A 19,567-nucleotide genomic window follows, 5' to 3' on the forward strand; every position below is an offset into this window, starting at 1 on the left:
GTATTTGTCAGAGATGTTTTCGAATTTCATCCTTCAACGCTGTCAGGCAAGTGCTGATAAAATAAATAACTTGTTCGATGCAGAATTTGTGTGTAGTTTTGTTTTCTGGTAGAAGGTATAATTGAGTTTAAACACAAAATCTCATTTCATAAAACTTGAGGTATTTTATTCACGGATAATCACCGCACGTCGTTCACCGTTGCTGTTAGCAAACGTATGTCCATGGCTCTGAAGTCAAGAATACATGCATGCAGATGCAACCGTAATCGGTAGACCAATCGATGACGCACTGGGGAGTTGTCGGTATCGTGTCTCTGATGAAACGCGCTGCAAAATATTCGTACCATTCTCGACTCTTGTAAGTCGTTTCACCGAATCCCTGTAATCCAAAACCGCTCAACTCGCCACCTTGTTCCATTAAAAACCAAGGCTGGAAGTCCGTACATTCCATGGATCTGTTCATACCGTAGTAATAGTGAGTACCTGGAACACGCACGAAAATCGTAATCAATTACTGTTGTTGCACGAAGACTCTCAATAGACACAAGGAACAAGGTAACAATATGGCGGGATCAATCCAAGATTACCCATCTCAGAAAGACAGGCTTCTTTCGTCCATGCAGAATCCCATTCCGATACATTTCTGGGAATTTCTATAAATCCATCGGTTGTCCCGATCCAGATTCCTTCAGTCCCGGTAAGACCGTTCATTTCGCTGCGACCACCAGCTGCGATAGTCTCTGAAAAAGTAGCGATAATTGACTTTTGAGGTTGCATTGGCAACGTACAAAATAATAAGCTGAAGAAATTATCGCCCTGACCAGCTGGTTCAGAAATCTTTTTTCAAATCGAATCCAATCACTTCCTGGAATTGGAAAATAGCAGAACACGATAAAAAATTGCCAACACTTTTGGTTTCAGGAAGTAGAAAACATGTTTGTATATTTTCAAAGTGTTTCCGCTAAATTTCTTTCCGCATTATTATCCGGAAGATGGAGAAACTGTAGTTTACGAATCTTTTCGAAGGGAGAAATTTTTCCCTGGCAATAATTCTACAAGAATACCGTAATTGTATGGTAAAAGATGATTTAGCTACCAACCAGGGGATACGAAATAAATTGTACTGGTCCAATATTCTTCGTCAAATATCGTTTTGATCTGATACTGGTTTAAACTCGACATGTTGTAAGTACTTTGAATATTTTCAACGTCGCTGCAGAGCACGGCACCCTAAAAATTAAATGGTGCCCACGTTACAGTCATTCAAATATCCAATATCTCTGCGATTTCAGTGACACGACACGATAAACCTGAACAATAATCACCTGTATAGCAGCAATGTTCCCGTAGAAATCGTATTCAAGACATACGCGACCGTCGCCTTCTTCGTAGCAATACACAGTCAAATTCAGGGAAGTCAGACCTGTTACTTCGACCCAACTATCGTTAATAGCATCAGATTTTGTACGAGGCATCTGGAAGAAGCTCTTTGCGTGTGAAGGGTCCTCCCCCGAGAGGCTCCATGTCACTGAAATTTAGTTGTGTAAGTATTGAAAAGTTGATTGCACGCAACATCAAGAAGTAGACAAGAAAAAATAAGTGTCATTCGCATGCTGATTGTAGGTGATTTGTAATACTGGGATAAAAAATTTTTGCTAGAGAATGTGAAATTAACGAGTCTTTGTATCTTCGTCTCATTTTGGTGCGCTGAATTCGATGTCGTTGCCCGTTTTTTCTATCGCGTCAGGATTTCGAGATATTTTGATCCAAACATGGCAATTGCAATGGCACTTCTTGACCCGTATTATCTGCCAAGCCGCTCAATGATGCCAGGGTTTGAAAGTTTGGTTTCTTTTGTCAAAATTTACCACTTGTTTTGTGATTTGAGTCGGATGAAAATGCTCTTGTAACATTAAAATTATTTTGAATAAAACTTTCAAGACACGAAAGAATATGCACATCTTGACAAACGTGAGGAATGTAGAATTCACGGGTTAAAAATATATTTTTACGGCTGTACGCAAGCGTCATAAGATTTGTTCAAAAAATGGTTTATCATTGTATCGTTCACAGCACAAATCATAACATTTCCTCCATGTACTTGATGAATCGGTTTGAAAGATAATACGAGTTAAAAAGTGTGATTTCCAATGAAAGGGCCATTTTTGAAAGAAAATATCTAAAAATTCTGAAGTCATGAAAAAAACAGGCAACGTCATTGGATTAAGTTCACCAATATACGTCGGAAACACGCCAACTTATTCATTTAGCATTTCATCGCGAAAATTTCTAACTTCAATGTAATTATACCACGAAGATCGGCCCACTTGATAGCAGATCCCGTAGCTGAAACAAGCAATGAGAAACAAATTGTTAGTTTTCTCTTGAAAATTCCATTTAATTGTAACAATAAATTTGAATTGAATTGAAATACAATAACTTACCGGCGATCAGCAACAGTACCGCAACAGTCTTCATGTTGGTAAGCTGAATATCAATGCAACACTGAATTAAAAACTTATACCAGTTCTTACATATATAGTATATACGCTGGGCAGATTCATCCATACGGATTCTTCGTTTCGTGTGAAAAGGGAAAAGCACATAGATTACGTCTGTATTATAATTGTTTAATTAGCCATTGATAGTTGAATTATTGTCATTCGAATACTGAATAAACAGGAGTCTCCAAATGTAAGTTGAATCCAGAGGAACGATGATCTGTGCAGGATGAAATATTTTATCGCTGGATTACAATATAGTTCAACCAGCAATGCATTTGCACGTAAACGTCAATACAATTCACGTCTTCTGCAATCTCTTCTATTGGGACAAAATTTTTCAGACGTCTTGTTTCCTCGCTTCATCGCGTTTGTCAAAACACTTGAATAAATATTTAAATTCAGGCAATAACGTGAGTATTCGATATTCTGTTTTAAATCCATCGCTTAGCTTTGCAATGAAGCACGTCGTCACGTATGTCGTACTCAGGGTTTGTTCAATTCGTTATTTCAACAGGTGACTTCAGTTACCATCGGAATATGAAAATGTTTTCTGGTGCGTAACTTTTCCTTCAAAATTACATTTGCAATGTTTAATGAATTGATTCTTTCTCGTCTCATACTTTTATTCGCGTATAATTAGACGAATGGATTTTAAGTCCCGTTTCTTCTGAACAACTTCTGTTCAAATTAAATGAACTTAAGATTTTTGATTATTCTTTCGTCAGCACCGTACTGTAATGTTAAACATGTAGCGAAAATGCTAGCAAATTTGAAAGTTGGAAATCGTAGTCAGTATTTCGAAATTAAAAAGCTGGAAATTGTGGTCAGCATTTCGAAATTTGAAACACAATCATAATCGTTACCCCAATCGATGACGCACTGCCGAGTTGTCGGTATCACGTCTCTAAATTAATTTGGTGCAAAGTGTTCGTGCCAGTCACGATTTTCGTAAGTCGTATTACCGAATCCCTGTAATCCGAAACCACTAAACTCGCCTCCTAGTTCCATGAAAAACCAAGGCTGCGAGTTTGTACATTCCGTGGAATTGTTCATAGCGTACTCATAGTGGATGCCTGCAGAGGTATATAGAAAATTGTAATTGAATACCATTGTTGCATAAAATCTCTCAATAAACACAACGAACACGGTCACAATGTTGAGATCAATTGAAGGTTACCCTCTGCAGAATATCAGGCTTCCTTCGTCCATGCAGAATTCCAATCCGATACATTTCTGGGAATTTCTATAAATCCATCGGTTGTCCCGATCCAGATTCCTTCAGTCCCGGTAAGACCGTTCATTTCGCTGCGACCACCAGCTGCGATAGTCACTGAGCAGAGAATCATAATTAGATACCGAAGTTTAATTGGCAACATATGGAACGATAGATTAGACAAACTATTACCTCGATCAGCTCGACCGGAATATTTTTTTAAAGTCGAATCCAATCGGTACCGAATATTTAAAAATATCGAAGAACGACCAAAAAATTGCTGAGATATTTCGCAACAATTCTACAACAATATCGTACTTGTACGGTGGAAGGTAATTTAACGACTAACCCGGGGATATGAAATAGACTGTACTGGTCCAATACTGTTCATCAAATATCGTTTTGATCTGACACTGGTTTAAATTCGACCGGTTGTAAATACTTTGTACATTTTCGACGTCACTGCAGAGTACGGCAGCCTGAAAAATCAAATGGTGCCTTCCCTGTACATGTTCAATTTTATCAAGTACCAAATATCTGTACGACTTCGATGATACGACGCGATAAACGTAAACAATAATCACCTGTATACCAGCAATGTTCCCGTAAGAATCGTATTCAAGACATACGCGACCGTCGCCTTCTTCGAAGCAATACACAGTCAAATTCAGGGAAGTCAAACCTGTTACTTCGACCCAACTATCGTTAATGGCATCAGATTTTGTACGAAGCATCTGGAAGTAGCTCTTTTTGTGTAAAGGGTCCGACCCCAAGTATGTCGATGTCACTGAAATTTAGTTATGATATCGAAGAATTGGGTACATTCAAGATCAAAAAGTAGACTAGAAAAGAGTAATTGTCATTTGCATTCTGACTGTAGACGATTTATAATTATACCACGAAGATCGGCCCATTCGATAGCAGATGCTACAGCTGAAACAACCAATGAGAAGGAAATTAGTTTGTTCTTGAAATTTATATTTATTCGCACGAACACGTTATATCTGCGGTGATGTATGAGTCGAATTGAAATACAGTATTATTTGGGGATGAGAACTTACCGGTGATCAGTAACAGAAGAGCGAAAGTCTTCATTCTGGCAAACTGCTTCAATGATTTTGAATGTGGAGTAAATTATTCTTTACGAGTGCTTATATATACCGAAATCTTAATCTTAATCTTTTCCGAACTTCCTGCTCAAAATCGGTGGCAGGAGGCTGTATGGTGGTTGGCTGAAGCTGCTCACATGATTAATCGTGGGAAAAGCCGCTGATTATGCATAGTGATTAGGATATTTAGATATTCCAGCGCGAGACGATTGGTTAAAAACGTTATCCCCTATTCTGAAAATAAGGACTTGTATGTTTGTAATCTGTTCGTGTTTCCTGTTTGCACGTTTGCTGTATTTGTTCAGTAGAATTATCTTTATTGCAGTTTGAATTTGAAATTTCTTGCAGGTGTTTATTTCTTTCGGCCTCTGTACGTTACATCGTAAAATGAGGGTTTTATGTTAAGGCCAACGTTGAGATATATAATGTTTAAATGTGAAAATTGTATACAATACGCTGCTCTACATTTTTTAGATACGAGCTTGGCTTAGGAAATAATAGATAATAATATTTATAAGTGTTGTCAACTGTATTGTGATTCGACCCGTGGGACAAGATTATTCATTTTTTAAATCTTATCACCTTCGATCTAACATTGCCACAACCGTTCGGTCGAGTCACTTTGCAATCTGCCATCTGGTGAAAGATAATCTAACTAGTGCAACCAGGTTAACAGCTGACTGGTGACCATGTTTTTCACGTGTTAATGCTAGAATAGGTATATTATTAATTATGTCTCATTAATTTATGTGACATGAGTAATTAGAAATCCCAAGAATTACGATTTGCCTCCATTAAGCATTAAAAATTTAGGTTATCTGGCGATAAAATGGCGCCGATAACCAGGCTCTGATGTTATGAGGACATTTTCCAACTGCGACTGTTGTTGACACCACGGTACGAGAACGGTCCTGAAAACGAGTTAATTATCGATCGAAGTAACCTGGGAAATGGAAAGAATTCACTTCCAAGACGGCAGGGGTCGCGCCCCTGAGGGAGGTGAATGAATACTTGCCTGGTTCAAGTAAAAAAGCTCGGAGGCAAGGAGTGAACGCAAGGTGCAACAGGCGGATCTGAAAGACAGAACGCAAAGAAGCCCGTGTCACTCAAGTACTCGCATTCAAAGCGTGGGGTTACCTCGATGGATATGCCGGAAGAATAAACTTGCGTACATACACTATCAAAATGTGGAAAATGCCCAATAAATGTGTTTCGCGTGCAGAGGGCGCCACCAGCAATCGAAGCGATCAAGATGAAAACTGAAGCGTGAGAGATCAGTTCACCCTTAGAGTGACGAGTCGCCGCACACGAGTGCAAATTTCTGACGAATATCCGTAAACCGTTACTTTTTGCGGAAATTAGATTAGCTCTGAATAGGAGCAGAATCTTCCTTTGGTTTACTTTTTCACCTGCCATGGAAAATCCGATATTTCCAATCATTTGTCTCTATTTCAACTATAACACAAAAAGTCTTTTTCTTCTTATTTTATTTACCATAATCAGAATAATCGACGACTAGCACCACCCGCAACAAAAAGAATTATCGATACAATGAGTATTAGTCAGAGAGGAGCCTGCGATAGTTCACGATCGCGTTTTTATTTCCCTGAAGTAATAGCGCCTTCTGACGCGAAATAAGTTTCTCGAACCAATTTTTGAGGTGCTTTACAATTGATATTACCGCAGTATACTGAAATAATTGACAAAATTTGTAAGCTCCAAATTACTCAAAACTTACAGCGATTCATTGTCTATCGTCTACTAATATGTACATCTCCATCTGCAATTCGAATCCCGCTAAATTTGGGCTTATGCTAAGTATTGAACAATCAAAACAGTATTGATTTATCGGTCACGTCTGATTACATATAGATTAATTATGGGCATCGGACGTGCATTTTGCGTATCGATTCTATAAACCGTACTTAAAAAAATAAAGCACCCTTCATCTGCTGATCATGTAGCTTTTCGGTTAATTTTTTTTTTTTTTCGAACTATCAAGTTTTCAAATTTGACCGCGTCTTTTGCACGGTGACTTGATACTTTTTGATCCTGAGAGCAAGCGCAGCGGCTCCGAGCTGGCGCTCAACGCTCGGGGATAAATATTCCAGAGTGCGTCAGTATTCGTGAAATATATCTGCAATCTACGTAAGTATAGTTTCTATTGATCGTATTATTTTCTGTTTCAAGACAACGGAGCAATTTTTTTTTCGTAGTAAATTATTCTGTACTACAATTCTCCAGTGGAATAATTCATGCAGAATTATTTCTGATGTGAATCTCGAATTCCTTTCTGTATGAAAACAATATTCCGTAAAAAAGATTTGTGTACAAACGAGTCGGTAGAACATATTCTGTAAAAAATTTACAATGTAGAAGTGATTTCTGTAGAATCGAACCGCATTCATTATCTCATATTTCTCACACTGCCATTACCATAATTCAACTGTTGGATAATAAACTGCAGGTTTCATCCACGATATTCGATTGGCACATAATTCTCGAAACGTATACGTTTTCTCAATGTTAGCTTTCGAAGTAGTTGAATAACCACCGAGGCGTCGAATCAGCACTCATACCCATCTCACAAATCAAACCTTGTGAATGCCTCAACAGAAGCGAAACAAGTATGATTTTTGGAAAATAAGTACACAAAATTGGATAACTAAAAATAATTAAACGAACTTCGAAAAATGGTCAGTTGAAATCATTATAGCGGTATAGCAACCGCGGATAATAAACAACCTAAAAATCGGTGCTGATGTAGAATAGGTACAGTAATAGTTTGAAATTATGTAAATGACTGGGAGTATAGTCGAAATCAATAAGAGAAAAGTAAAATAATAGAAACGTTAGCGCGTCGTTTTCAATTTGTCAGCTTCTGTAACTCCAATTATACGGTGAACGAAGTAATGGAATAGAAAAATACGGTGAATAAATAAATATACGGAATGAATTAAGTGCATATTGCCATTATGATGACAATTATCTAATGTATAAGTTACAGGTTATACGTACTTCGATAGATATAAAATATGGTATTTTTTGATCAGCGTCGTGTACCATTTATCATACCCAAATACCGTCTGAAAAAGTGTCGACACATGGAGGAAGTCGAATTTTTCCAATTACAACGAAAGATATCAATTAAAAGATGAAATGTAATTGTTTCACAATAATCATAGAATTGTATTCAGCCATTAACATTTTTGCACCTGGATTTCTGCAATTAACACCAGTATTCCCATGGTTTGGAAGTGAAGTAAATGTGCATTGAAATTACACCGTATTCGGCAGCCCATTCTACGACACAATCTGAGGTCGTCGGGATTGTGGGCCTGATAGCGGCGGCTGGAACCTCCTCATACCAGTTTCGGCTTTTGTAAGTCGTTGATCCGAATCCCTGTAGTCCGACACCGCTCAGCTCGCCATCTTGTTCCAACAAGAACCAAGGCTGGAAGGCTGTACACTCGGTCGATGTATTCATCGCGTAGTAATAGTGAGTGCCTGAAATACGTATAAAATAACTTATCAATTGATGTTTATAGTCGCGAATTCTCGTGTCAGATTGGAACAATATCCGTCCATGTCGCACAGATTCATTGGTGCCTTTGAATTCCATTTGAGTATGATTAATATAACCTGGTACTTGTTGGATCATTTATCATAAGGTACCAATAGTTATACATAAATTGTTATCGGTATTTGACACTTATTAATATTTAAAAATATTCGTGGACCAATTATGCATTACCCATTTCAGGAATGCAGTTTTCTTTCGTCCATGCAGAATCCCAATCTGATACATTCCTGGGAATTGTTATATATCCGTCCGTGGTTACGAACCATATTCCTTCAGTGCCGGTGAGATCATTCGTTTCGTCGCGACCACCAGCTGCAATATCGTCTGAAAAGATAATGACAATTAGATACGAATGGGCTTTATTGAATGCATCGAAAATGACAAATCAAAGAAACTATTTGCCGCATTGATCATCCAGTCTCGGTAGATTTTTCGCATCGAATTTCACTGCTGCGACAAATTTTTACGAATGAAACGATAACTATGAAATATTGCAAATAATCAAACCGTCAATTGATAAAAAGAAAGTTGATTGATTTCATCAAGGTATTTCGTCCCCATTTTATAAACCAACATTCTCTTACAAAAAGTAGAATCGGACTGGTACGATAAATTCGTAACGGAAAAAAATTTATAATTCCATTGTATGTATATATTTATACTTGCACTAAATGAAAATATAACCACTAACCAGGGGATATGAATAAAAGAGTACTAGTCCAGTACTCTTCTTCGAATATCGTTTTTATCTCATATTGGTTGAACACCGACATGTTGTATATACTTTGCATATCTGCAACATCGCTCACGAGCATACCGGCCTAAAAAAATAAACAGTACACATCTACATTTCTCCGATTTCATCAACCGTATGGTCCTACGCAATTTCTGTACAGCATTCAGCCATTCGGCTAATTTTAAGTATGACAACACGCAATTAATGATTACATGAATAGCGGCAATGTTCCCGTAGGAATCATAATAAAGACAAACGCGACCGTCACCATCCAGGCAATACCCAGTTACATCCAAGGAACTGAGACCAGACACTTCAACCCAGTCATTGGAAATGGCATCAGCTTTTGTGCGTGGCATCTGATAATAACTCGACGAGTGGAATGGGTCGAGCAACCAAAGTTTCCATTTCACTGAAATTTTGTAATAACGAAGAGTTGGTTAAATCTTAAGAAGAAATAGGCAGAAAAAACAAAAACTATGTCATTCGCATCCTGATTGTAGATGATTAATTACCACGAAGATCGGTCCACTCGATAGCTGATGCCGTGGCTGAAACAATTAATGATGAGGAACAAATTACTTTCTTCAACGATAAATACGTTGTCTACCCACATGCGTAGAGATATATTAGAGTAATTGTAATTTGAAATTCTCTTATGAAATATCATAAATTGCGATGAAAAAGGCTTGCTCACCTATCCGTGTTTCATATTCGATAATGTGCTGTTAATAATAAGCTTTAAGGCTGAGAGCTTACCGGCAATAAGTAGCAGTACCGCAACAACCTTCATGCTGACAAACGGAAAATTAATGCAACTCTGAAAAAGAATTAGCTTTATCGTCGCGATAAGAAAATTGGATTTGAATAACAATACTGCCAGAAAGTATTCGATAAATTGTTTAAACCAAACGTTGCTTAAGAAATTTGTGAAATGAAATGAATTCGTTGAATTTTTTGAACACACATAAATTTTATTAGAATTCTCTCATTATTTCGAAATTTACGTCTTCGAAAATTTGTGCAGGCTGTATTTAAGAAACTATTCGTTCTGTCGCCTAAAAAAGAATGCCCTAAAAATTTGTTCAACAATGTTTTGTTAAAACAATTCATTGATAACCTTTGAGTATTGGTATTATTTAGATTCAATTATCTTATCGTCTTTACTGTAGTTAATTTCTGCCGATTTTTATCTTATCATAAAGTATTCAATGTTGTTGACGAGACTCACTTTTGGTTGAGAATACATAGCTTGAACGAAAACAGCAATAAATGTATCATTCGTATTGTATTTGAATGAGACGATTCGTTAGCACGAAAATCGGTCCACTCGATAACAGATGCAGTGGCCGCTGAAACAAACGATTCTTTGATTGAAAGTGATATCGTCCTCAACTCTCGTGTGCAGAGATGTATTTCAGTAATCGAAATCATATATTGTCCTATGATTTGATCTCAACATTTTTTATTTAGCTTTACGAAAATCATGCCTTGGGCCGCACCAAAAAAAGTTTATTCACTTATGAATACATTCGAGATTAGTTCAAATACAATTGGTACTGCATGGTTCAGGAATGAGAATTATTTACTAGCGACCAGTGGCAGAAAAGAGGAAGTTTTCGTACCGCAGGTGAGCCTCAAATTTCTGTAAATTTGTCATGACCAAAAATTTGAAACATTCTTAATCGAAATGAAAACATTTGAACCTACCTACGGATCTCTGATTTTTGAAAAAAATTATATCACTGTTTTTATAATCAGGACCAAAGCCAATGTCGAGAAGCGGGTTTTGTTCACACCCGCTACTAAAGCAAAAACATTTATCCTGTCCCTGGAATTTTCCTCTATGTGACGCAAGATTCATGTTACAATTTTTTATACCCTCAAATAATTGATAATAGGTAGGTACATTCGGCGGTCGAAAGATGTTGTATACTTACGTAACCAATTGAATTACAGGAAATTCAGCACATGCAAAAATCGACTGTTCAGCCAAAGTTGTTCCGTTTCAGTCTCGCATCGTCATAAGTCTGAGAATTATATATTACGTGCTTCCACCTTTTGCTCGTTATCTTTTCGAGATACTGTTTTCACGCTTCGAAACACATTTACCACCTTCGAAGTTTTATTATTAATTCGTGCATCGCCGCGTCCTTTATTGGAAAATATATAATTTCCAGGGTAATATATTTGTCGCCTTTCAAGGTTTATGCGGAATTCGTCGATCATTTCGTCGTTTATGTAAACGCCGTGCGCCGTTGCAAATATTGTCGTCACGCTTCCACGTCGAAACATTCACAATTCCGACTAATAAATAACTACTTTCCAGGTGTTTTCCTCTAAATTTAGAATCAAAATTATGTTCATATGCATTCGTTCGCTATCGGGGAATTCGATAGAATGTCTTATGGATGATCCTTTATTGGAGGAAAATAATCGTTGAAAAACTAAAAACCCAAACACTCACAATCGCTGAGAATATTTTCACAAAATTCAAAATTATCGCGTGGCACGCCGCATACGGCGCGATACACAGCAATAATTTCTGGGGTGAAAGGATCGAATTGGGTTCATTATCGTTTATACACATAAACTGTCTATTCCAATCATTTCACACAGCAATTCAGAAAATTGCCAACGCACCGTCGTTTCGATCACAACAGTCTGATGAACACTAAAATTCAATTATTCACGTGTGCTTCGTGGAATGTACAAAAACGCGAAGTATTGTGACGGAATGCCCTTCTTCTGTTACAATACCAATAAACAAATTAAAATAATAAATAATTTTGTATATCACATTGACCATATCTCCGTCTCGATGTTTAATAAAAGAACAAGAAAAATGAAAACAGAATGTATAACCAGCTGAAATAATCGTTTGAACTATTATTTCCTATCGTGTATATGGTAAAATCGTGATTATTTGTATAAAATGCATATAACATGTGTAAAAGTAAGGTATATATATATATATATAAATATGTAATGTAAACTTATCGCTAGCGATCCGAGTATGATTTAGCCTCGTACGTGTTTGTTCAGTTTCGTTCGTTAATTTATCCGATTGCCCTTATTGCCTTTTCGTAGTTTTCTTTATTATATGCACGTGTATATATATATATTTTTTTTGTGTGTAATTTAGATTAATAAATCATAAAATATATAAATATATATATTTTAAAATGGAGTGAGCTCTTCGAAAAAACTAAGTGCTTGTTGAATATTAAATGAATTATTGTAAATGTAAAGAAACGGTGACTTTGTTTCTAATGAATGTACAATTCAATTGCTGAATAATAATTGCGGACTTCATCGAAACTATTCAATCGGCACAGAATTTTCTATAGTTGTGAGATTTTGACAAAAGTGAATCCTTTGATTATCGAAGAGACGGATAAGATATGTAAATGTCGAAAGATTATTATTCTCAATTCATTCGAATTTTTTTCTTTAACGCTGTCAGGCAAGTGTTGATAACACAAATCATTTGTTCGATGCAGCATTTGTGTGTAGTTTTGGTTTCTGGTAGAGGGTACGATAAAAATTTTAAACACAAATACCCGATTCATATAATTTGAGGTATTTTATTCACGGTATAATCATCGCACGTCCTACACTCTAGCTGTTAGCAAACGTATTTATATGGTTCTGAAGTCAAGAATACATGCATACTGTTGAAACCATAATCGTTACCCAAATCAATGACGCACTGCGGAGTTGTCGGTATCACCTCTCTAAAATAATTTGGTGCAAAGTGTTCGTACCAGTCACGAGTTTTGTAAGTCGTATTACCGAATCCCTGTAATCCGAAACCACTCAACTCGCCTCCTTGTTCCATTAAAAACCAAGGCTGCAAGTTTGTACATTCCATGGAACTGTTCATAGCGTACTCATAGTGGATGCCTGCAGAGGTACATGGAAAATTGTAATTAAATACCATTGTTGCATAAAAACTCTCAATAAACACAACGAACACGGTCACAATGTTGAGATCAATTAAAGATTACCCTCTGCAGAATAACAGCCTTCCTTCGTCCATGCAGAATCCCATTCCGATACATTTCTGGGAATTTCTATAAATCCATCGGTTGTCCTGATCCAGATTCCTTCAGTCCCGGTAAGACCGTTCATTTCGCTGCGACCACCAGCTGCGATAGTCTCTGAGCAGAGAATCATAATTAGATACCGAAGTTTAATTGGCAACATATGGAACGATAGATTAGACAAACCTCGATCAGCTCGACCGGAATATTTTTTTAAAGTCGAATCCAATCGCTACCGAATATTTAAAAATATCGAAGAACGACCAAAAAATTGCTGAGATATTTCGCACCAATTCTACAACAATATCGTAATTGTACGGTGGAAGATAATTTAGTGACTAACCCGGGGATATGAAATAGACTGTACTGGTCCAATACTGTTCATCAAATATCGTTTTGATCTGACACTGGTTTAAATTCGACCGGTTGTAAATACTTTGTACATTTTCGACGTCACTGCAGAGTACGGCAGCCTGAAAAATCAAATGGTGCGTTCCCTGTATATGTTCAATTTTATCAAGTACCAAATATCTGTACGACTTCGATGATACGACGCGATAAACGTAAACAATAATCACCTGTATACCAGCAATGTTCCCGTAAGAATCGTATTCAAGACATACGCGACCGTCGCCTTCTTCGAAGCAATACACAGTCAAATTCAGGGAAGTCAAACCTGTTACTTCGACCCAACTCTCGTTAATGGCATCAGATTTTGTACGAGGCATCTGGAAGTAGCTCTTTTTGTGTAAAGGGTCCGACCCCAAGTATGTCGATGTCACTGAAATTTAGTTATGATATCGAAGAATTGGGTACATTCAAGATTGAAAAGTAGACTAGAAAAGAGTAATTGTCATTTGCATTCTGACTGTAGACGATTTATAATTATACCACGAAGATCGGCCCATTCGATAGCAGATGCTACAGCTGAAACAACCAATGAGAAAGAAATTAGTTTGTTCTTGAAATTTATATTCATTCGCACGAACACGTTACATCTGCGGTGATGTATGAGTCGAATTGAAATGCAGTATTATTTGGGAATGAGAACTTACCGGTGATCAGTAACAGAAGAGCGAAAGTCTTCATTCTGGCGAACTGCTTCAATGATTTTGAATGTGGAGTAAATTATTCTTTACGAGTGCTTATATATACCGAAGTCTTAATCTTGATCTTTTCCGAACTTCCTGCTCAAAATCGGAGGGAGGAGGTTGTATGGTGGTTGGCTGAAGCTGCTCACATGATTAATCGTGGGAAAAGCCGCTGATTATGCATAGTGATTAGGATATTTAGATATTCCAGCGCGAGACGATTGGTTAAAAACGTTATCCCCTATTCTGAAAATAAGGACTTGTATGTTTGTAATCTGTTCGTGTTTCCTGTTTGCACGTTTGCTGTATTTGTTCAGCAGAATTATCTTTATTGCAGTTTGAATTTGAAATTTCTTGCAGGTGTTTATTTCTTTCGGCCTCTGTACGTGACATCGTAAAATGAGGGTTTTATGTTAAGGCCAACGTTGAGATATATAATGTTTAAATGTGAAAATTGCATACAACACGCTGCTCTACATTTTTTAAATACGAGCTTGGCTTAGGAAATAATAGATGATAATATTTATAAGTGTTGTCAACTGTATTGTGATTCGACCCGTGGGACAAGATTATTCATCTTTTAAATCTTATCACCTTCGATCTAACATTGCCACAACCGTTCGGTCGAGTCACTTTGCAATGTGCCATCTGGTGGAAAAAAATAGTTTAACCAGGTTAACAGCTGCCTGTGGACCATGTTTTTTCACGTGTTAATGGTAGAATAGGTATATGATAGATTATGTCTCATTAATTTATGTGACATGAGTAATTAGAAATCCCAAGAATTACAATTTGCCTCCATTAAGCATTGAAAATTCAGGTTATCTGGCGATAAAATGGCGCCGACAACCAGGCTCTGATGTTATGAGGACATTTTCCAACTGCGACTGTTGTTGACACCACGGTACGAGAACGGTCCTGAGAACGAGTTAATTATCGATCGAAGTAACCTGGGAAATGGAAAGAATTCACTTCCGAGACGGCAGGGGTCGCGCCCCTGAGGGAGGTGAATGAATACCTGCTTGGTTCAAGTAAAAAAGCTCGGAGGCAAGGAGTGAACGCAAGGTGCAACAGGCGGATCTGAAAGACAGAACGCAAAGGAGCCCGTGTCACTCAAGTACTCGCATTCAAAGCGTGGGGTTACCTCGATGGATATGCCGGAAGAATAAACTTGCGTACATACACTATCAAAATGTGGAAAATGCGCAATAAATGTGTTTCGCGTGCAGAGGGCGCCACCAGCAATCGAAGCGATCAAGATGAAAACTGAAGCGTGAGAGATCAGTTCACCCTTAGAGTGACGAGTCGCCGCACACGAGTGCAAATTTCTGAGGAATATCCGTAAACCGTTACTTTTTGCGGAAATTAGATTAGCTCTGAATAGGAGCAGAATCTTCCTTTGGTTTACTTTTTCACCTGCCATGGAAAATCCGATATTTCCAATCATTTGTCTCTATTTCAACTATAACACAAAAAGTCTTTTTCTTCTCATTTTATTTACCATAATCAGAATAATCGACGACTAGCACCACCCGCAACAAAAAGAATTATCGATACAATGAGTATTAGTCAGAGAGGAGCCTGCGATAGTTCACGATCGCGTTTTTATTTCCCTGAAGTAATAGCGCCTTCTGACGCGAAATAAGTTTCTCGAACCAATTTTTGAGGTGCTATACAATTGATATTACCGCAGTATAATGAAATAATTGACAAAATTCGTAAGCTCCAAATTACTGAAAACTTACAGTGATTCATTGTCTATCGTCTACTAATATGTACATCTCCATCTGCGATTCGAATCCAGTTGAATTTGGGCTTATGCTAAGTATTGAACAATCAAAACAGTATTGATTTATCGGTCACGTCCGATTACATATAGATTAATTATGGGAATCGGACGTGTATTTTGCGTATCGATTCTATAAGCCGTACATAAAAAAATAAAGCACCCTTCATCTGCTGATCATGTAGCTTTTCAGTTAATTTTTTTTTTTTTTTTTACGCACTATCAAGTTTTCAAATCTGACCGCGTCTTTTGCACGTTGACTTGATACTTTTTGATCCTGAGAGCAAGCGCAGCGGCTCCGAGCTGGCGCTCAACGCTCGGGGATAAATATTCCAGAGTGCGTCAGTATTCGTGAAATATATCTGCAATCTACGTAAGTATAGTTTCTATTGATCGTATTATTTTCTGTTTCAAGACAACGGAGCAATTTTTTTTCCGTAGTAAATTATTCTGTACTACAATTCTCCTGTGGAATAATTCATGCAGAATCATTTCTGATGTGAATTTCGAATTCCTTTCTGTATGAAAACAATATTCCGTAAAATAGATTTGTGTACAAACGAGTCGGTAGAACATATTCTGTAAAAAATTTTCAATGTAGAAGTGATTTCTGTAGAATCGAACCGCATTCATTATCTCATATTTCTCACACTGCCATTACCATAATTCAACTGTTGGATAATAAACTGCAGGTTTCATCCATGATATTCGATTGGCACATAATTCTCGAAACGTATACGTTTTCTCAATGTTAGCTTTCAAAGTAGTTGAATAACCACCGAGGCGTCCAATCAGCACTTATACCCATCTCACAAATCAAACCTTGTGAATACCTCAACAGAAGCGAACCAAGTATGAATTTCAGGAAATTAGTACACAATATTGGATAACTAAAAATAATTAAACGAACTTCGCAAAATGGTCAGTTGAAATCATTATAGCGGTATAGCAACCGCGGATAATAAACAACCTAAAAATCGGTGCTGATGTAGAATAGGTACAGTAATAGTTTGAAATTATGTAAATGACTGGGAGTATAGTCGAAATCAATAAGAGAAAAGTAAAATAATAGAAACGTTAGCGCGTCGTTTTCAATTTGTCAGCTTCTGTAACTCCAATTATACGGTGAACGAAGTAATGGAATAGAAAAATACGGTGAATAAATAAGTATACGGAATGAAGTAAGTGCATATTGCCATTATGATGACAATTATCTAATGTATAAGTTGCAGGTTATACGTACTTCGATAGATATAAAATATGGTATTTTTTGATCAGCGTCGTGTACCATTTATCATACCCAAATACCGTCTGAAAAAGTGTCGACACATGGAGGAAGTCGAATTTTTCCAATTACAACGAAAGATATCAATTAAAAGATGAAATGTAATTGTTTCACAATAATCATAGAATTGTATTCAGCCATTAACATTTTTGCACCTGGATTTCTGCAATTAACACCAGTATTCCCATGGTTTGGAAGTGAAGTAAATGTGCATTGAAATTACACCGTATTCGGCAGCCCATTCTACGACACAATCTGAGGTCGTCGGGATTGTGGGCCTGATAGCGGCGGCTGGAACCTCCTCATACCAGTTTCGGCTTTTGTAAGTCGTTGATCCGAATCCCTGTAGTCCGACACCGCTCAGCTCGCCATCTTGTTCCAACAAGAACCAAGGCTGGAAGGCTGTACACTCGGTCGATGTATTCATCGCGTAGTAATAGTGAGTGCCTGAAATACGTATAAAATAACTTATCAATTGATGTTTATAGTCGCGAATTCTCGTGTCAGATTGGAACAATATCCGTCCATGTCGCACAGATTCATTGGTGCCTTTGAATTCCATTTGAGTATGATTAATATAACCTGGTACTTGTTGGATCATTTATCATAAGGTACCAATAGTTATACATAAATTGTTATCGGTATTTGACACTTATTAATATTTAAAAATATTCGTGGACCAATTATGCATTACCCATTTCAGGAATGCAGTTTTCTTTCGTCCATGCAGAATCCCAATCTGATACATTCCTGGGAATTGTTATATATCCGTCCGTGGTTACGAACCATATTCCTTCAGTGCCGGTGAGATCATTCGTTTCGTCGCGACCACCAGCTGCAATATCGTCTGAAAAGATAATGACAATTAGATACGAATGGGCTTTATTGAATGCATCGAAAATGACAAATCAAAGAAACTATTTGCCGCATTGATCATCCAGTCTCGGTAGATTTTTCGCATCGAATTTCACTGCTGCGACAAATTTTTACGAATGAAACGATAACTATGAAATATTGCAAATAATCAAACCGTCAATTGATAAAAAGAAAGTTGATTGATTTCATCAAGGTATTTCGTCCCCATTTTATAAACCAACATTCTCTTACAAAAAGTAGAATCGGACTGGTACGATAAATTCGTAACGGAAAAAAATTTATAATTCCATTGTATGTATATATTTATACTTGCACTAAATGAAAATATAACCACTAACCAGGGGATATGAATAAAAGAGTACTAGTCCAGTACTCTTCTTCGAATATCGTTTTTATCTCATATTGGTTGAACACCGACATGTTGTATATACTTTGCATATCTGCAACATCGCTCACGAGCATACCGGCCTAAAAAAATAAACAGTACACATCTACATTTCTCCGATTTCATCAACCGTATGGTCCTACGTAATTTCTGTACAGCATTCAGCCATTCGGCTAATTTTAAGTATGACAACACGCAATTAATGATTACATGAATAGCGGCAATGTTCCCATAGGAATCATAATAAAGACAAACGCGACCGTCACCATCCAGGCAATACCCAGTCACATCCAAGGAACTGAGACCAGACACTTCAACCCAGTCATTGGAAATGGCATCAGCTTTTGTGCGTGGCATCTGATAATAACTCGACCAGTGGAATGGGTCGAGCAACCAAAATTTCCATTTCACTGAAATTTTGTAATAACGAAGAGTCGGTTAAATCTTAAGAAGAAATAGGCAGAAAAAACAAAAACTATGTCATTCGCATCCTGATTGTAGATGATTAATTACCACGAAGATCGGTCCACTCGATAGCTGATGCCGTGGCTGAAACAATTAATGATGAGGAACAAATTACTTTCTTCAACGATAAATACGTTGTCTACCCACATGCGTAGAGATATATTAGAGTAATTGTAATTTGAAATTCTCTTATGAAATATCATAAATTGCGATGAAAAAGGCTTGCTCACTTATCCGTATTTCATATTCGATAATGTGCTGTTAATAATAAACTTTAAGGCTGAGAACTTACCGGCGATCAGTAACAGAGCCGCAATAGTCTTCATGCTGATAAAAGTGAATATTAGTACAACGTTGAATTAAATATTTTTACCAGCGCTTATATATATATCCGCTGAGCAGATTCATAAACACGGATTTTTCGTTCGTGTGCAAAATAGTAAACACTTGGATTAAGTATCTGTTTGTTTAATTCACTAGTGACCGAA

At 37.2% G+C, this 19,567-nt stretch overlaps 3 protein-coding genes across 5 annotated transcripts; all 3 read right to left on the reverse strand.

Moving 5' to 3' along the window:
* Nucleotides 1-139: 139 nt before the first annotated feature.
* LOC124303712 (uncharacterized) lies at nucleotides 140-4,966 on the reverse strand. Of its 2 annotated transcripts, none has more exons than XM_046761271.1 (6): nucleotides 4,779-4,966; nucleotides 4,615-4,650; nucleotides 4,302-4,504; nucleotides 4,067-4,196; nucleotides 588-740; nucleotides 140-483 (listed from the first exon to the last, which is right to left on the reverse strand). In XM_046761271.1, the coding sequence occupies exons 1-6, from the start codon at nucleotides 4,810-4,812 to the stop codon at nucleotides 206-208; spliced, it is 834 nt and encodes a 277-aa protein (XP_046617227.1). In that variant the 5' UTR covers nucleotides 4,813-4,966; the 3' UTR covers nucleotides 140-205. The 2 variants fall into 2 exon arrangements, with proteins under 2 accessions (XP_046617227.1, XP_046617226.1); XM_046761270.1 differs by lacking the exons at nucleotides 4,067-4,196; nucleotides 4,302-4,504; nucleotides 4,615-4,650; nucleotides 4,779-4,966 and adding exons at nucleotides 1,101-1,230; nucleotides 1,326-1,528; nucleotides 2,311-2,346; nucleotides 2,445-2,515.
* Nucleotides 4,967-7,988: 3,022 nt separating this feature from the next.
* LOC124303714 (uncharacterized) lies at nucleotides 7,989-11,153 on the reverse strand. The gene is made up of 7 exons (XM_046761278.1): nucleotides 11,086-11,153; nucleotides 9,905-9,939; nucleotides 9,661-9,696; nucleotides 9,358-9,557; nucleotides 9,101-9,230; nucleotides 8,581-8,733; nucleotides 7,989-8,333 (listed from the first exon to the last, which is right to left on the reverse strand). The coding sequence occupies exons 2-7, from the start codon at nucleotides 9,936-9,938 to the stop codon at nucleotides 8,056-8,058; spliced, it is 831 nt and encodes a 276-aa protein (XP_046617234.1). The 5' UTR covers nucleotide 9,939; nucleotides 11,086-11,153; the 3' UTR covers nucleotides 7,989-8,055.
* Nucleotides 11,154-12,712: 1,559 nt separating this feature from the next.
* On the reverse strand, nucleotides 12,713-19,468 carry LOC124303710 (uncharacterized). Of its 2 annotated transcripts, XM_046761266.1 has the most exons (9): nucleotides 19,372-19,468; nucleotides 19,128-19,163; nucleotides 18,895-19,024; nucleotides 14,247-14,281; nucleotides 14,083-14,118; nucleotides 13,770-13,972; nucleotides 13,535-13,664; nucleotides 13,156-13,308; nucleotides 12,713-13,051 (listed from the first exon to the last, which is right to left on the reverse strand). In XM_046761266.1, exons 1-9 carry the CDS (start codon nucleotides 19,403-19,405, stop codon nucleotides 12,774-12,776), a joined length of 1,035 nt encoding a protein of 344 aa, XP_046617222.1. In that variant the 5' UTR covers nucleotides 19,406-19,468; the 3' UTR covers nucleotides 12,713-12,773. The 2 variants fall into 2 exon arrangements, with proteins under 2 accessions (XP_046617222.1, XP_046617223.1); XM_046761267.1 differs by lacking the exons at nucleotides 12,713-13,051; nucleotides 13,156-13,308; nucleotides 13,535-13,664; ... (1 more) ...; nucleotides 14,083-14,118; nucleotides 14,247-14,281 and adding exons at nucleotides 17,456-17,800; nucleotides 18,048-18,200; nucleotides 18,568-18,697 and having other exon boundaries at nucleotides 18,825-19,024; nucleotides 19,372-19,467.
* Between the last annotated feature and the right edge of the window lie 99 nt (nucleotides 19,469-19,567).

This window comes from Neodiprion virginianus, chromosome 4, assembly GCF_021901495.1.
Source record: "Neodiprion virginianus isolate iyNeoVirg1 chromosome 4, iyNeoVirg1.1, whole genome shotgun sequence".
Taxonomy (NCBI): Eukaryota; Metazoa; Arthropoda; class Insecta; order Hymenoptera; family Diprionidae; genus Neodiprion; species Neodiprion virginianus.

Excerpts from the sequence above, each read along its gene's own strand:
- LOC124303712 (XM_046761271.1), bottom strand. The coding sequence starts at position 4,812 with ATGAAGACTTTCGCTCTTCTGTTACTGATCACCG. Across the intron at positions 4,651-4,778 it reads TCTTCTGTTACTGATCACCG|CTGTAGCATCTGCTATCGAA; the intron begins GTAAGTTCTCAT and ends TGGTTGTTTCAG. Across the intron at positions 484-587 it reads AGCCTGTCTTTCTGAGATGG|GTACTCACTATTACTACGGT; the intron begins GTAATCTTGGAT and ends TGCGTGTTCCAG.
- LOC124303714 (XM_046761278.1), bottom strand. The coding sequence starts at position 9,938 with ATGAAGGTTGTTGCGGTACTGCTACTTATTGCCG. Across the intron at positions 9,697-9,904 it reads GGTACTGCTACTTATTGCCG|CCACGGCATCAGCTATCGAG; the intron begins GTAAGCTCTCAG and ends TAATTGTTTCAG. Across the intron at positions 9,558-9,660 it reads CGAGTGGACCGATCTTCGTG|TGAAATGGAAACTTTGGTTG; the intron begins GTAATTAATCAT and ends ACAAAATTTCAG.
- LOC124303710 (XM_046761266.1), bottom strand. The coding sequence starts at position 19,405 with ATGAAGACTATTGCGGCTCTGTTACTGATCGCCG. Across the intron at positions 19,025-19,127 it reads CGAGTGGACCGATCTTCGTG|TGAAATGGAAATTTTGGTTG; the intron begins GTAATTAATCAT and ends ACAAAATTTCAG. Across the intron at positions 14,119-14,246 it reads TCTTCTGTTACTGATCACCG|CTGTAGCATCTGCTATCGAA; the intron begins GTAAGTTCTCAT and ends TGGTTGTTTCAG.